The sequence below is a fragment of the Danaus plexippus genome, chromosome 14 (assembly GCF_018135715.1).
Source record: "Danaus plexippus chromosome 14, MEX_DaPlex, whole genome shotgun sequence".
Classification (NCBI taxonomy): domain Eukaryota; kingdom Metazoa; phylum Arthropoda; class Insecta; order Lepidoptera; family Nymphalidae; genus Danaus; species Danaus plexippus.
The window spans coordinates 7,588,009-7,607,222 of NC_083546.1; the positions used below are offsets into that span (position 1 = coordinate 7,588,009).

At 36.5% G+C, this 19,214-nt stretch overlaps 1 protein-coding gene across 1 annotated transcript in view; it reads right to left on the minus strand.

Moving 5' to 3' along the window:
* Nucleotides 1-18,938, minus strand: part of LOC116769396 (protein couch potato-like) — a 99,914-nt gene extending 80,976 nt beyond the window's left edge. Inside the window, exons 1-2 of the mRNA XM_061522654.1 lie at nt 18,773-18,938; nt 12,048-12,714 (exon numbers count right to left, since the gene is read on the minus strand). Coding sequence (XP_061378638.1) covers nt 12,048-12,107 — 60 coding nt within the window. The 5' untranslated portion in view covers nt 12,108-12,714; nt 18,773-18,938. The remainder of the gene's footprint in view (nt 1-12,047; nt 12,715-18,772) is intronic.
* Nucleotides 18,939-19,214: the final 276 nt, after the last annotated feature.

Consider the following 19,214-nt stretch of genomic DNA (forward strand, 5'->3'; position numbering starts at 1 on the left):
GGTCAAAATCCAGTATAACAAATGAAACAATCGTTTATATTAAATTCAGTAACGCCAGCGGAGGCGAAATAAAACATCGGCGCAGCGTATTTTTCTGCTTAATCAACAAACAGTCCCACAAACCAGAAGGCATTGCTTGCGCAACATCACTGCGAACGATTGTGAAACACGTCCGCCCGAACGTACGTCCTCAGTATTGTTTCGATGTGCTACTAAGAAGAATGCGTGGGACGAAACTCTAACGCGAATCATATAACTATATTCACCTTCCAGGTATTGAACCATCACCTATCAAGCAAGCTATAGCTGAAGTCCAAGTCCCATCAGCTTTAATATAACATGCCCTGATTAATTTGTGGTAAAATTTGACCGGTGCAAATTTATGCATCACAATCATTCATTCATTCTAATATTATTTTCTCTATCATTCAGAATACCATACATACATTCAATTCTCGAACGTAATCTGCGTCAAAACACTACACGTTTTCCTTAATGGAATCCGTCTTTCTCAAAAGATAAACAGCATTATCTTCTGTTTTTCAGTTAAACAATAATCATATTTAAGTTAAATCACTTGCACCATCTCATACAATACAGCGGACACGCTACAGGCGCGTTATTATATCCTTTAGTACGTATCCCACAATTGTGTATCCGAATCGCATGCGAATCTGAGGCGTCCGAGCGAACAATGGAAGTGTAAGCTACTGTAAATATTATTCTCCTAATAGTTACTAAGTCTGCACACTGTCCTTATGTATTGTGTTAGTTTTAAATCATTTTAAGAACATTTTAAGAACTCGCGATAACTAACTTCAGTGATAGCACGTGTTTACGTTGAACATATTAAATATACCACGTCAACGCGTAACTCGACGGCATGAAGAAAGACAGAAGCTCGTATGTAAAATAAAACATGTAAATGATATTAAAAATTATCTTAAAATAAGAAAATATGACTTCCATTAATCAACTTATAAATATATGTAAGTGTCCGCAATATATCACAGTGTAAAAACATCTCTGGGAATATGAGTGTCGGTTTGGAATAAGAATTTGAGGTTTATGTCATAAAAGACACGCTGTAAAGATATACAATATCTGTAGCCTGATGCATATGTAGCATTATTTTCTATTGAACGGAATATCCTTGGACGTAGAAAATATGTGTGCAGGCAAACTAAACATTAATATTTATACAAAAACCGTCAAAGGAGACGTTCAGAAAGTTTCAGATTTCAAACCTATGTGATAACTTATTGAATTAAAATATAACCAGACGTACAAGTTAACGCCAGTTTAACCTGATTATATACGCACATGTAATTAAAAAAGCGTTTAGTATATTTAAGACTTACAATTGATTTTAACGAACTGCTCGAACTTACCTGTGAAATAAAACATTCGTAAATTAATTTATGACAAATTAAGGCAACATTAACGTTGAAAATATTCAAATTTCAATGTAAACAATCGTCGAGCTGTTATCAGTCGAACTAACGTCTGAACGGTCCACAGTCGATAACATTAGGCAATCACGATTGAATCCGTAATAAGGCAAATAAGCAATTACTTGCTTATAATCGGGCTCCACTGCACACATTATGTGACTACCACTACATCATGCACATTCATAAAGAGGTCGCACAACGAAAAAAGCAAAACCTCCTTAGACATTTAAAATAATATATAATGATTTTATAAACATAAATATTAACTGTCTCCCAGCCAGTATTCACACAGCGAAGAGAAAGCACTCAGATGTCTATTGAAATGCTGTTTTAATACTACTCCAAAAAGACGAAGAGGAGGCTAAAGAGTCCTCGAACTAAGACACTCAATGAAAACATTGTTGTATTTGTTATGGAATAAATATTTTTCACTACATTATAATATGAAATAATACTTCTGACTATAAGCTACAAATAAATACGACCCAATGTAACACAGCATTAGGTTTTAGATGTCTAAATCTTTCAGAGAATCGCATAACGTTCCTGAGTCGACGATTTCTGCTGACGCGATCTCCGTCTAACAGAAACTATTTTCCGGTCAAGCCACATACATATATAAAATAAAGTTATATTGGGTATTTATAACCTTGTTTTACCTTTATGACATCCGCATTTAGGAAAACTGAGAACCTTTTACGGGAACGTAACGACCTTTCTTTGCAGTGACCTTGATTGTGTTTGATGAGTGACACTGAATATGCGAGTAAATTAGTGAGAGTTGCACAAACTTCAAATAAAACACGTATAAGTGACGACATGTATACATAACAAGTTAATAATAATGTATAGAAAATCAAATTATTTACGAGCGTCTAAATTTAATATTTCATAATGAGACACATCACAGCAAATAATATTATTTAGGCTAAAGATGTATTTCATGTTTCAATATACGAGAAGATCGCTCGTAAATCTGTCTGAATGCGATGTCATAACGTTAAAACCGAGTCGTAGATGAACCGAATGTAATGTAACTCGCTGCACTGAAATATTATGAAAGATATTATAATTATTACAAAAAAAAAAACAAAAAAAACTCAATTCACTTTGATACTAAACGACATCGGGTTATTTATATCTGAGATTTAAGAAACTTTCCTGAGACTGCGTAATAAATCTGTCTCTGAAGCCGCTTTACGAATTTATAAACAATATTTTCACAATATATTGGCTAACTATACTATACTATACTATACTATACTATACTATTCCATACATATGTGTTGTGTCGGTTGTGTACAAATTCAGTAACAAAACACGCGGCTCTCAATTTCCATAATAAGCCGCCCACCTCTGGGAGCCTGCCGATATATTTAAATCCGTATTTCGGTTATTATTTTACCTCATCCAATCCGATTTTATATCTGAACAAAATACCTTTATGAATGTTTTTATACAAAACGTTTTCATACCTTTTGTTGAACATATCGAACTATTAATTGATATTTATTTAAAATGAAAATTGTTTTGATTCATATAAATATATTAAACGTTCTGTTACCCGTAATATATAATATAGAGTATTTTAAAGTTAAGTTATTAAAATGACTTAACAGAGTATAAGAATAACGATCGTTACTCAGCAAAATGATTATTTTACAGGCGTTTAGTTAACAAGCTGTAATTATGGGAGATAGATTATAGGATTCTATTCTTCGTATCAGTAGCATTCCATAAAGATCCTGATGAGAGCATAAAATAAAACGAACATTCGCCATCCACCGACACAGTGTTGGTAGTACGCCAACTCCACGCAGACATCCGCACCGCGTACGGTGCAGCACTCAGTGGTGTACGAACGTAACATACAAACCGATATAATAATATGATAAACTTACAGATCCACTGTATTATATATGATCGTTAAGAAGTCTCACGCGCTGTAGATTATTGGATCACGCTCTTTGAGCTGTCGGCGTACAAGCTGATTAGAAGTGCCTTTGACAGCGAACTCGCTAGATGAATCTAACTTCGTTTCTTGACTAAGTATAAATAAAAAACGTCATGTAACCAACATTGTTACGTTATATATATGATAGATTTTTATTTAATTTTATTAAAACAGTATTCACAGTGAGAATTGATTCGTTTGTTTGGACGTACGAGTGTAGGGTGTGTAGTCTGAACACGCGTGGTTAAACCGACGTAATTAATTGATCGGGGGCACTTTATTTTATATCACCAACACCAATTACATTTAATTGACGTTTCCTATGACGATTAAAAATAGCGCGAGTAATTAACAACTCGCGGATCTGGAACGTATAGTTACAGTAACATACTAACAAACGTACAAAAAAACAACCATTTATATAAAAAATTAATACGTTATGGCTTTAGGACAAAGACTTAATAAGATTAAATTTAGCATTTAAAATAAGTCTTTTAAATATGCTCTTTGCTAGCTCAACTTCAAGTTTTAATGACGGGGCTTCTAGCAGTACGTATTAAAGAAGAATTATTAATTATTGTGTATAAATTTCAGACAATACATCCTTAATGCACATCTCAGTATATTTTTTGATGAGTTACCCACTACAGGCTCCTCGTACCTTCTTTGACCAACATTCAAACATACAAATTATTTTGCTACTATTTTATATGCAAACGTGATCCACCAGATGCATTTGGTAAGATAACTACCCTCGTAAACCTACAACCTAACTTAAAGGAAGAAGCCTTATCAGCTTTCCTTCTGGAGGATACGTTCCTACTATTCAGTCCCAGATTTGGTCCATATTTTTAACAAAATGATAGTAACTCACTGACAATGAATTTAATATATTTAAAATAATTTCCCATTGCCATTATAAAAACATATGAAATAATGATTTTTATGGAACAATTAAATTGTATAATGTACCAATTACAGCCAGCGGTTATTGAAATACTTACGATATAATCTGTCATTGTATAATAGAAAATACATTGTAGCCACAAATATAGATTGCGTTACATATAAAAGAAATATATATATATATGTATAACGTTTTTTAATATATTGTATTCATAATGATTCACGGCACCTTGTGTGGCATCAGTCGTCCACATACAGCCGACGTCGCGTCTAGGGATTAATTGTGTATACAGTTTTGTATTCTTTCATCGTATGTACGAACCAGAGACTTATATAGGATTAAAGATCCATTAAGAGTATCTTCATTGTTTTATTCCCTCGCTAATGTATTGTTTTAATGTTCATTCTAACGTTTTTATTGAAGGAAATTAGCTTTTGAATATTTAGAAGCGGCAAACAGACATAAAATAATCATTAAACACATCTGATTATAGCTGTAAATTAATTGTAAGGAATTTCAATGTCAGAAACAAAATGTTTTATTAAACACTAACTAAGCCTAATATATTTATCAAAATGAATTATATATATCAAGCTAATAAATTAAAAATACGTAAAATATTAAATACGTTGAACACACGAAGTATGGCCGCGGTCCGTCTCGCTTTATTACAAATACGTGAGGCTCAATTAACACGAAGGATTTCGACAAACAACCCAAATATGTAACACAATAGAATAAATTAAAGTACCTTGTGAGAGTCACTCATAGGTATCAATTATAATTACGACGATATACTTTCAATGTTAAGTTAAAAAAAACAATACTATTGTGGCTATCAACACGTGGTATGTCCAACGCGGAGAGATGTTTCTCTTTAAGTTATCATACTAGATACGAAAAGAATATTTAACGGGATTATGACACGTAGAATGAAACGCTGAAAAGAATGATAGAGTCTTTAAATAATTCACGTAAATAAACTATTAGATTAGTAAAGCCGAGTTCTGGCAACACTGAAATGGAACAATGGAAATCCATTTAGTACTTAACAAGCTACACAGTAATCAGCATATCTTTTGCATATAGAAACATCATTAATAACTAATGCCAGTAACTTATATGCCGGGCGCGCTAACGCCGACCGAACTGACCGCGTTAACCGTACACATATCTACCTACCTACATATCAAGAACAGGAAGATACGACACCTGCTATAACACAATAATTAAAAAAAATCCTTTAACTGTTCTCAAACTATCCGGATTCCTTGTTCGTAAATTTCCGCTACATTTTATCTCAGTTTCGATAGACAGTCATTTTTATTGAACCTCGGCTAATGGATTTACTGAGTGTTGAGATCTTGTTCGTACGTGTTAACACGGTTTGATTCACTACACTTATTGTTTTTCAATTTGTTACGTTTAATACATTTTTATTATCGACGTTATCCTTGAAATAGTATACAACAATAAACGTACAACCTTCCGAAAATATATGAAACAACTCGTTTCTGGTGAATGGTGTCACTGAATCGGTCGACGTGACGAGTGTCCAAACATTACACGGAAAATTTGTCTGTAACGGTCACGGGTTGCATCACTCACAACGTATTCATCACAACAAATTGCGCTCGGAAAGGAACGTGGCAGAAATGGAGTCGTGCGTGGCGAGTCGATTACAATCGGATGGGATGCGTGGCCCACTGCTGGCGAATTAATATTCAAGTGTCGCCGCGGCGCGAGCCTTGTAATAAAAGCACGCTCCGCCGCTTAACGAGCTATACCGATGAGCTCCTCCGTATTTCAAACAAGTCGACGATCTACGTGACCGCAGAGGCTGCGTCTTAATTTCTACTGCGAATGTTCAGATTGTGAATTATTATCTCGGCCGGTGGGCTTATGGTATCAGAGAATTATTGCATGGACTCTTCGCTTTAAGATTATTTTTTTATATTACTTTTTTCTTCCGGTTTTAGTTTTCGTTATTTTTTTTTATAAAGTCTAAGTTTAAGCTGAGGACATTTAACTCAGGATCAAACGCAAACGCTGTTAATGACCCAGCTGTCTTAAACGTCGAGAGGAACTTTCGGAATTAGTATTGCGACTTAGCCGTTAAATCTCATAGTAAATTCAATACGTATAACCAATAATAATATAAAAATAACATCGTTATTATTCCATTAGCTCAGAAATATTTTTAAATTCTAAAATTTCTCACTGACAAATTGAAGCCAAATATTTATACTGTTCCATTTGTATAAGACTAAGTTTACATTGTTTCGTGGAACGCTGTCTAACAGAAGTTATATTTTATTAATTGAAATTTGAACTTTCTCAGAAATACAGCTACGAGAAAATTTACGACGTGACTAACATTTTAATAATGAATTATATTTTGAAACTTCGGGCCCATCACAATAGGGCTAATAACGATATGAAGGGGAACGATAAAACGCAAGGCTAAACACGAGTCCTCTGTATTGGAGAGTTCCCATCTGAACGGTTTCTCCTGAGCAGTCTCTATCAAACTTGTAGACTGCGAAGAAAGTTATCAGCAATCGAGGGGCATTGATTGCGCACAAAGCGCCTTTCGTCTCGCGACATTTCAGTTCCATTTTCCTCTAACAATGCGGCTCCCATTTTTCGTCTTGCACTCTTTATTATGCCCGGCTTCGATCCGTCCGTTATCGTTCATTTCGTTCCTAACCCGACAGATTATGTCCATTTTGGAGGTACGTATTTTTATCAAAACTTGTCATAATTCCAGCGGCTTATTACATCGTTGCAATGCCCAATGCCAGTCTGGCCGACAGCCAAGATGCTTGCACAATGCGCGATAAATACGTCCAACGACCACCACTCTTAATTACTGCACTCCAGTCCCACTAGACCCAATGCACATTAAACGCAGTAAATTTTATTGTTGTTATAATTATAAACCATTTAACATGCTGTTCGAGTTTAAACGGAACGTAAACCGCTTTCACGCCAACGACTCCAATTATGATATATAATAGATTCATCTTGATTGTAAGGCTAAGATAGGAATTGAGGCTCATTAGAGAAAATTGGTGAAAATTCAAATAACAGAAACATCTGTTTGAAGTAAGCTTTACCAACAAAGGGATGAAATGTCTGTTTGTTTACACGGGCCGACTGTAAGCCAGCTCAGACCATGGCGGAATCAAGCAACAGTTATTGGCTGAGCCGCTGCGTTCACAGTTTATGCTGTGTCTCTGCTTCCTCGCTCCGTATCTATGCATCACAGTTAATTGCCGAGATAACCCACTCGTCCCGCTAGCTGCATTAATACAACTTATATCTGAGGTTTATCCGCTTTTATCTTTTAATCTCGCTGCGACTTAATTCTTTTCACAGCATCCCTCACTCTCTTCCCATTCAAATTTTATTTAAATATTAAATAAATATTCCTTTCATATTTTGTTTATTTTAAAGCTGACTATTATATAACCTAAACATCATTGTGCATGAAGAGATCATTTCAAAGTTATATAAAATATGAATTTAAATGATTAATGTGAATGAAATTTAAATAGAATAAATCTCTAACAGATTCTGGATTTTAATTTAAAGCTCATAGATGCAATTAGCCAGTCGGTTCCTATTAAATCGTTTCGTTTGTAAAACTCTCTCCTTTAATTATAGATAAGTCAAGTCATCTTTTGTTCGAGTGAACTAATTACAAGCCGAGCCATTGTAGATTGATGGCTTACAGAAAGTTCTTCTTTTACAGATACTTTATTACGCGAAAAATTTCACAAAAACATCCGTGTGTGTTTTTCTATATATCAACTAAATTTGGATAAAATAACATGTAAAGATCTGTTTGTAAACATGATTAATACAAAACAAAACGACTAAACTTCTACTTCCACAATTATCTAGCCATTTAATGAAGCTGTACACGCAGGTTGTATTTTGCAGTAATTCAAAAGTCTTTTCCACAGAGCACGAGGAACCAACGGCGTCACGGCTCCATCAACATGAATAATTTTAATGACGAATCTACGAATGGAAGTGCTTAACGAAGACTCCAGTAATAAGACCTGCTTAAAGACATTCAGTTCCCTATTAAGGAACCGTACGTACGAACATTTATTAATTATAATATCATGCAGACACAAAGTTAAGCCTAGCTAACATCGGGATTCGGGGAGTCCAACGATGTTATAAAAAATTTGCTCTTAATAAGCAAACTTGTTTCCATACAGGCATTTCACTTTCACGCTCGCTTCGTGAGCATGTTCAAAATTTCAAAGTAACATAAACGTGTAATAAAGTTCCGACAGGTAAATACGTTACCCGGAACAGGGGAGCGTTACCCAAAAATTGTTAGGATACCGCACAGCGATGTCAAAAAGCCAAAATCGACAAGCAAATTCAATTAAAACTTCAACCCCATGTAACGTGAACCAAGAACATTAGATCACAAAAGCATCTCGCAGACAGCAGACGAACAAGATTGGAAGACAAAAGGCCGACCGCTATCATTCTAAAAACGTGAGCCGAACTAAGTCTAGTTTTTCTACTTTTTATCAGAATATATTTGTCTTTATCGGCAAAGGGGAGCTGGGAGGAGCTATTTGTTTTCACAGTCGGCCGGCGTCGAACAAATTAGGTGGACAAACTGTTGAAGCGGTTGAGGTGTCTCTATTCAACTTGGAGAGAATTCTTCTCTTAAATTCTTTGGAGCATGTCTCCTCGTTCGGGTTCGAGTGGAGCGAGCGTCCCCTCTTTAATTTCAATAGAAATATCACATTTGGAGTGACGTCATTCTCCAACATTTATTATTAAAAATTTGTACAAAGAACGATTAAAAATTCATAATGTATATGAATTTGTTTTGTATAGTCAAAAAAATTGTTAACAAAATTTACGTGCCACAGTTTAAAACAATTCTACGTACGATTATCAATATTTACTAGTAGTGATACCATTACACATATGTATGTTATATTTACACAATCTTTTTCCCCCTCTTCATATAAGTCATCCTTGTCTAGACCGTCCCCTCTTCCGTGCCATAAAGCCACCGTCGGCCAAACTCCATTCTCACTATCAACAGGACATCACAACTTTAGGGGTTCTTTGTGAAAACTTTTACTTTTAACTTTTCTCACAAAGTTTCCATTTATTCGACTGTAAATAAGTTATTACATTATGTACCACGAACTACATAAAATTTTATATAATATTTGCTGACTGCATAATATTTAAATCAAAATGGATTCCTAATATAAATATTCACCGCAAAATAAACTAGGATTCAAATCACAAATGTAATCCTCAATCAATATACTCGGGATTCAGACCCAAATTATAATCTCAAATAACAAGCGACTTTCCATACATCCGATGCAAGATGATGTGATGAACTCGTTCCTACAACCGCACTTGAATAATACATTGAAGTCAAAAATAAGAAAAATTATAATAACATTCATAAAATTACTAAAGTAGCTTTACAAATATTGTTTATGAAACCATTCGAAAGCCAGCTCCGCAATATAAGAGAACAAAGAGTGAAATAAGTGAAGCGATCGCAAAAAGTATCGCAAACAGTGAACAAACTAAAACAAAAGTAGTTATAGGTTTCAGGAAACCTTACAGGTACTGTCTGCGGCCCGTCAGGTGGGTCGCGCGACCCGTCGCTCGACCGATCGACCGAGCGATCGCGCTACCGGTCCGACGATCGATCCGGTCTAGAGGTAATCGTCTGACGTCTCAATTGTCAATAGCATTCAGCAATAACATAATATTCAAAACGTTTCCGAGATGTTGAATTTTATTTTACTCAGTCGACATAAAGTGTGAAATAATACGGCTCGTTAGAAAACTGACATTTTAGTGTCTCACCTGTACTTGTTCGGCTAGATTATAATAAAGGGGATATATATATATATATATATATATATATACTTGTAAAATTATCACCTCACTACTTAAAGACAGGGGTTAGAGGTCGACTATTTTTAATAATTAATTAACATCTATCGCCCGAATGCTTCCCCTGCCTCGCTGTCTAATCAATTTAAATTCTTGTTATTTTGAGTGGGTGCCAGTCACGGACAAATCCATGGAATATAGGAAATAAAAATGACCTTACTATCAGTGTCCCGTGTCCCCGTCAGTGGCGTGACGGTGAGTCGGTGAGAATCTATAGCCGATGAACGTTTCTTAGTGACATTCAAACAAAGCGGTGGAAGCATTCACAGCTCTAGTAAATTCGGCGCCAGACATGAGGACGCCCGTCTGCCACGCACCCCCCGCCACGGAACCCTCCACTTGTCATCTTTATCGTACAGTTATCTTTATAAATCTATGCTTTTTTAATAAAGATCAACCCTCTATTTTTATTTCAATATTACGTTGGTTATTGGGTGTATTTTATAACTGTAATCAATTATTTTGTGCTACCCGCTATTATAAGCAGATAAAAACGACTATCTTATACAAGGAGTAAAAAAATTCTTTGATGTCACAATTTATAGTGTATCTCTATAGCCCAAACCAAAATATAGTAATAACCTGGTATAATAACCATTAACTACTGAATATGTGTTTAAGTCATTAAGTGCGTCAAAGTTTCAACTTTCAAGTGAGTACATCGCTTGTACGAGTTCCGTGACGGTCGCCGCTAGCTCTGACTCCGGCATCAGACAACATCACAACCGAGACCAAACATGATGCGAGGGTTTTGTTATGGTAACTACTTTAAATCCATAATCAATGCATAGAGCTTGGCACACATACGTCAGAATGCATAAGCACATTAGCTTCAGATAACTATACACCTACGGAAAAACTTTATCTATTCGACGCAATGAAATGTAAAGTATATCCGCTCAGCGAGTTAAAGTACCAACAAATCAATTGTCTGCTCACACCCGCCTGTCCTGTCCTGGAGCGGGACAAAAACAATCAATTTATAAACCTTCAAGTGAACGGTGAAGGAGGACACCGTCTCTATTTGTCTCGCTAACACCACGCGGCCACTTCCCGCGTACTCTTAGCGTTCCACGATCCATCGCTTCTCGTCCGAGGTTCGATTTTACTTTCAACTTAACCGCAGATGCGATTTTTACTTCCATGAAATAGGATTTAAAATAAAATACAGCCAATATTGTTATGAATTGTCTCATTGTTCTGTTTAGTTACTGCTTCCGAATCTTTGTGAAGCACTGCCGCTTTCAGGACATTGTTTAATTTATGCAAAATGCTATCGAAATAGGACCGCCTGAGAAATTAAGTCGGAATAGACTTGAATTGATATGCACCTAATATTTTATCTCAAGCTGTAAGGTAATATACATTAAAAGTAATTACAGCTTCAGGTGACATTTTAATGCTATGCTAAAAAAGCAGTATATGTTTTAGAGGTCGGGGTGTAACAGACAAAAGCCGTGACATATGGCCTTCGTTTTGATTGGAATCAAGAGGAAAACGTTCGTTTTATCGTATTAGTAAATGCTTATTGTAGAAGCCTCCTCCCTCACTATTGTAACACGATGAAGAGGCGCCTCACCGATATTACTCTACAATTGTTCGATGACAAATCACTCCAACGATTGACTGTTCACCGAGATCAGCCTTAGAGAACCACTGACACTTAAAACATCTCGAAGACTAATATTCATACTAAGTAACAAGGATAGCTCGGCAGAATAGAGGGAGGGGAGGGGAGGACGAGTGTATTGAAGTGACTGACCTCTTCCTCAGCGGTGGCGGTGTTGACGGAATCCATGCTCTGACAGAGCGCCAGCTCCATGTTCTTGTGTTGCGGGGAGGCTGCCCGCGGCGAGGGCTGCTGCGGCGGCAGGGTCCCCGTGGGCTGGTCCTGGTCCGACAGCTGCGCCTGCAGGCTCTGCAGCGACTGGTGAGCGAGGCTTAGCTGGTGCTGCTGCACGATGCTCTGCTGCACTATGCTCTGCTGCACCTTGATGTGCTGGTGCACGGCCAGCTGATGGATGGGGTGCAGAGCGCCGGCGGGGGCGGGGTAGGGGGGCGACAGACGCTGCCGCTTCACCTGCGCGGTCTGAAGCGCTTCGTGCAGCCTCTTCACCGGATGAGGGCTCTGGCCGAGGTTGTCCACGGCTGTATCGGGGCGTGCCGGCCGAGTCGCGCGACTCCGGCGAGCACTGGCAGTAGCGGCGAGGGGTCCTGGCGCGGGTAGCCGGCTCAGGGGGGCTCTCCACGCGACGGCGCGCGCTCACGCACCGAGCCTTACACTTTACGATTCAACTATCGACTACGTCTCGATTCGACTCGTCGACCTGAACGATCTCTCCGCGCTAGCGACTCAATGTTTCCCGTCGTTTATGGCGCTGGGGCAATTCGTACTCATCCGTACTAGTCGCTCTGCACGTGAACCGATCCTGGGAACAAAACATACACATTAATATATACCGACATTCCTACTCGTCTTATTGTTCGAACGGAAGGCATCCCCGATGTAGACGACTAATAGCGTAATTCCGACTGATAATTAATACACTTGGTATTCTGTCGATTTCCAATTAGTAGTAGAAATCTCTCGGAACCCTCCATCGATAAATCCAAAGGCCTCTCTGTGCCGTATCCCACCCGCGCTTTCAAAAGGAAGTGCTGTCGGAGCGTCATATATGAAAGCGGGGAAAATTTCGCGATATCGTCAATAACAAAAATAAAGATAGAATTTTCGTTTCATCATTCGTTACGTTTTGGAACATTCGAATATTGGAAAAATCGATACGATTAAATGAAAATATTCCACCGACCAGAATATACGTTTTGAAATCAAGAAAAAAAAACATAAATTTAACAAAACTAAACACCAAAACTAATTAAAACTATTCAGTATTTTTATATGACGAAAACAAAAAGAAATGAAATGAACTCTAAACAGTTGACAGAGGATATATTTTTAATTGTATTTGTATGTTTTTGGAATGTCAAGTAGGACTTATTGCGGGCATGTGGGAGTCGACCGCTGTTAGTCAGAGCAATAAACACATAGAATTAGCTAATTTAAAAGCGAAACATGACGTCACTGAAAAACTACGATTAATGATAACAATTAATTAATTTAAAATAAAATATAGTCTATTTTTTTATATATTTCTTTCCATTACAAGTTTGATAAAACGGTTTCTTGGAACTCAAGCATCAATGTCAATGACAGGTGAAGGAAATTTAACAATATGTTTTGACTTACGCCATATTTAAGAATGAGAATATTAACAGCTTTATATTTCTGAAGTTTGACCCTTAATTAAACAGACCGATAAAAATAAATATTTTAATATGAACGCAGTTTATTTATCTCAAATTTGCTAAATCTGTATTTACGTATTCTTGCATTGCGAGCTTAAACTATCAAACCAACATTACACGGCCTATCTGTTACACTTAAACATTAAACACGGAACCAACAACGTTCCCAATCAGAGTTAATCTAAAATTAATTAACGTCTTCTATGATACAGCCTCCGAATCAGCGACAAAAAAGGAATGATTCAATTTTTCAATATTGTCCATTTCAACTTTTACAACATTAGAATGCAAGCGGAGTCGCCAGCAAAAAATAGTCAACAATAAAAAATACACAAGTGTCGTAATTGGCTAGTTCTACGTATATAAAAAATTATAATCGGAAGTGAGTCAACATAATAACTAATATATAGCATTATATATACAGGGTGTTATAGCAATAACGTGTTCAAGTTGTTTTCAAGGTCAGCTTTTTGCTTCACAACGTGACTAAAGCTGAACAAAAAATTATTGACAACTGTCGATGAAATATACCGCGAAATAACATAACATTCATTGTCAGAGAATATTCAAATGGCTGACAAATGGAAAGTTCTAGATTAGGTATCGAATTCTATGACCGTATTAATTAAAAAGTTGCACAGACAAATGTACGTCTAGCTAGACTGTAGATTACTCTAAAGTAACCGCATCAGCTCAGACGAATACCGTCGACTCAGGGCCGATAAGCAAATTTGGCTGAAACTTAAGCTAACAGTTCCCTCCTAATAGATACGGCTCCTCAAACCGCAGACAGACAAACCGACACTGCGTAAAAATACATTGGCCACTAAACATTATTATAATTTATAATACTTACTAGACAATATATCTATAAGTATAGATTTTTCCCGAGACTATTTTAAATAAAATATCATTCATGCACTTTGACCGTAACGACAAACAAACGAGTCTCAATATAATTTTCATTAGTAATGATAATTCTAGTACTTTCCTTGTAGCTGGTTTTGTAACGAACAAAATTTCGCAATATAAGCCATTACGTAAACACTGTTTGCTGATTGTTTAAACTTTAAATAAGGTAATATCATTAATTTACATAAAAAAAAATACCAACTCGATACGTAATTATCGACTAACATGAAATAATTATAATAAGGTTTGTATTTAAATAAAATTTAATAACAAAGCATCAATAAGTCTGAAGGTTTACAAGACAATGTGTTAAGATTATCGCGCGGCCACATCACTAACCAACGCTCCCCACAGCACACCAGCATCGGTTAAATTTGACGTTAAACACAATTTCATGTTCGGCTGATCGGTTAAATCGACCAAATATCACAATTAGCGCCAACCCGTTGTCTTAATATTTATACCGTATTAATAACAATTGATTATATTCTTATATACAAGTCGTTAATATTAAATATTCTCTAATACATTTGAAACAAACATAGTTGTAATAAAAATGGCGTTAGCGGATAAGTTGCATTTTTCATACTGACGTTTAACGTTCTAAACCTCTTGAAGTCGCGTAAGTAATGGCCGATAGTGACGTCATTTCAAATGATTTCTTCAATAAACAAAGCGGCAGACAAAAAGCGTAGCGACAATCAAAACAGATTCTCTAAAGTTAAATTTCGATGAATTCTATCTCATCTGCGAAGCACGGATTAATAGTGTTCAGAGGAATGTGGGGACGGAATCCGAATCCTTTACCCCAAGTAATTGAAGTGCTGGTTACTAAAGAAAATATTTCGTTGGTCGTTGAATGGTTTAATTCAATGGAGCCGTGATAAAGTCGGTAAATAAAGTCCCGGGAACTCTTTCAGATGCCATCCATTATGTCTCCGGGGATACGGAACTTTCTAGACGTTTTGATATGTTGTTTCGCGCTAACCTTAGCTACTCGGGTCGATTTAAGTTTTATATATAAAAAATATGTGACTATAATGGACTACGTAGGCGTTTGAGGGCGCGGAACGTTAAGAAAAACAGGTTCAATTTCGTGAACTATATGAAGATATACTCTAACTGGACTCCTAGGCGTGGCAGAGTTAGTAATACGCGCTGTGAAATTCTCACTCTACATACAACACTGCAAAGATTCTACTTTAATGTTCATTATAAATAATTTTACATTTCATAATAATATTTAAAAGGCGAAGCCGTACTCTTGACGGCTTACAAGTAACTTGATTAGTGTATCGACAAGCGCACCGTACGTAAAATATAGTGAACAACACTGGAACCTATTTAATAATCGTTATTTATATCATAGGAATATCATGTTTTTATTTGCTGATACATTTTCGTTAATTAATCGAGTCATTAATTAATTATTACTTAAAAATAATCGATAATTTAATCCTGAATATGAACCGTTTTGTTCTATTTAAGTAAGAAATTTGTGTAAATTATCTTGGACTCTGTCAGTGAGGTTGAAACTTATACACAACCCAAAACTTTACTTCAATGTATAATTTTTATATTGACGTTTTTCTACTACCAACATTAACAAATACGTTGTCCCGAGGGTAGCTCGTTCCTATAATCTATGTATATGTAGCTACCTATGGGGAAAGTTTAATTTGAAAACTATGATGTCGGGTACAAAGAAATAGTTCGGGGGGCTTGTTAAGAGTTATTTTGAAGATGAATGGCCGAAAGGTTTCCAACTTCACCCGAAATTTCTACGTGGGCTTCATCCCGACTCGGTAAATCATTCAATATACATACATATTTATAATACTTCATAATGGCACAGAAACAGTGTGTTATCAAGAATGAAAACAGAACATTTTTTCAAATAATATAATTGACAGCGTTTTCACAATCAGATCGAAAGCGGCGGCACGGTCGCAGCGCTGTGACAGCAGCGGTCACTCGGATATTCAATAACATTATATGCAAACATTCAATCAACGGGATCCATGCGGCACTACGAATTTTAAATACATCACGCAGATTAAAATATAACCTGTGCCATCAGTGGCCCGCCGCGTGTGTACTACGCGGAGTCTAGAAAGTTCTAATTAGGAGGAATATGGAAGTTAATTAGCGCATAGGATTCTTCAGAGTGTACACTTTTTGAGATCTCCCATTGTGTTTGTTCGCTGTACAAATTGGAGGTAATTGCAGAGAAGTGTTGAATCGGGTCGGCCATGCTTTGGTGGCCTGAATTGAAGCTGTTTACTCACTTAGACTGCAACCCACACTCTACTTGTTAATTACGTTGAATCCGCGAATTTTGTTGCCGTTTTGGTTACAAAACAACGGAATATTTTAAGTTTTTACGCGTTTTTTCTATATATCATTAATGTACTGTAAGTTTGGCTAGCCTAGAGGTCGGCCAACAAAGTTTGTCGATGTAATTTTATTGGAAACCAATGTTACAAGAGTAAAGTTTGTCGGCGCCAGTGCTATCACATGTAGACTCGATTGAAAAGAACAAATGCCAACTCATATCCATTTGTTAACAACAAAATAAAGTTACTATTTAACTGTCCAAATATATATATATAACAATTAATTTTAATATTATATAAAAGAAACATGTCGCTGTCGACGATTCTGGTTAAAAAGGTGCATCGGCAGTCTCGCCAAAAGTGACTTTAATATGACCGTAATTACGTCAATAGCTTAAAAAAATATTATAAACAAAAATACATAACTTATCGCATATGTTATAAAATATGTTATAAAACTAATATTCAGTAACAGGCCGGCTCAGAGAGCCGTAGATTAGCGAAAGATTTGTTATGAACAAGCCTCAGTACAATGAGAAATCTTACGCAGCGTACAAATACTCGGCGAGTTTCAATTACTAACAATCGGTTAATAACAATGGGTTCTGTTCGCATAGTTTGTTTGTGTGTAGGTGTGTTACGGACGAATGCCTTAACACATTTTTTTTAATCCGAATTATCTTTACAATTTTATAACATACAAGTTGCATTATATATTAAAGATTTTGTTTCGAAACTCTACTGTTTACTAACTGGAGATAACTTTATGCATATATTTTATATGTAAATTGTTACAATACTTTTAATTATGTACTTGTAATGACTATACGAAATAATATTTATGAAAATGCCATGTGATTCAGCGGTTGATATAGAACGTTAGAAAATAAACTTAATATACTTATTTTCTTAATTAATCCGTTTCAAAATATTTCATTGGTAATAACAACATATATTAATATGTCACTATGTTTTAATATTTAGTGTATTTTAGTGTTTATGTTTATTATTTAACGTGCACAGGTTTTTCCGTTGTTACGCCCTTTTGTTGTTCTCGTATACTAGACTTTGTTATCAAACTTGATCACACAAACAGGCGAACGTAAAACATATTTAAGACGTTTCTCCATTATAATAACAGTATTTAAACTCTAATATACAACCTTAACAAACTGTCTAAATTCATTAACATTTTAATATATATGATTTCTTAAGAAGCGTGCCAAATACAACTGAACTCTACTCTGAATGTCATACAAGATGTTTATTAGGGATCGTTAATTCAATTAACGTATCCAAAGCTTAATGGTGGTGACATCTGGGGACGTTTTTATAATATGACATTACATAGTTACCAACATATATGTATATGTCGGTATATAAAGGACAAATACAGTTTTGGATATAGCGACGTTTAAAATACTTTGTGACACACAGTTTTATGAGCCTGTACCTATTTCAATGATCTCTATTTGTTTCGCCACAGATAAGAGAATTCCTAACTTTTTAATTTGTATATAACTAATAATAGCGGTTAGCTCAACTTAGTCGGTTCTTTAGTTTTAATGCAAAACTATCGATATCACTTTATGATGTGAATGTTTTAAATCGAGTATCGTTTTATCGAAGCAATTATTCCTAACTAGTGTCGTAAAAACTACGAGTAGTTAAGAAACTTAAAACAGCAAGCAATGTATCGTGTATGTTAGTCCTATGTAGCGCGCGAACAATTAACACATCATAAATATGTAGCGTGAGTTTGCGCGCCCGTATTTTAAAACAAAACATTGAAAAGCTTCGCCGAAATCTACGGGATTCTCATTAACCCTCCACACGTTACTTACGAAACAATAATAATAAATAAATAAATATAAACTTTCGTCCAGTCCTAAACGAACATCGGTTAGCCTTTCGTCGTGAACATTTCCTTTACCTATAAAACAAGAGCACATTTCACAACACACACACTGCTCTCACTCGCACTACTCCCGATCTCGGGCGAGGGACGCGGTCGCGGCGCTGTCAATGTCGATATCAGTGTGCGCGGCGCGGCGGCTCACAGTAGACTGACTGCTGCCTGCTCGACGCTCGCTGCTCACTGCTGAGCGACCGGCGGCGGGCGTGTCGGAACGCTGCGCGCGCATCGCCCTCTCTCGCTCGCACCCGCACCTGTCGCATGCCCTCGTCCCTGTCGCACGGGCTCGAGCACACCTTCGGTCCCCGAGACAGGTGTTCCTGTGCCTGTGTGCGACCAGAGACGGCTCGGTGAGCGTGTGTGCGCGCTTCCTGCGGCGGCGGATCGTTTTTTATGCCCGACAGAAATTATAAAAAGTAAATGGAGGGAAAATTAAATAAAACGTTTACAATGAAGCGTT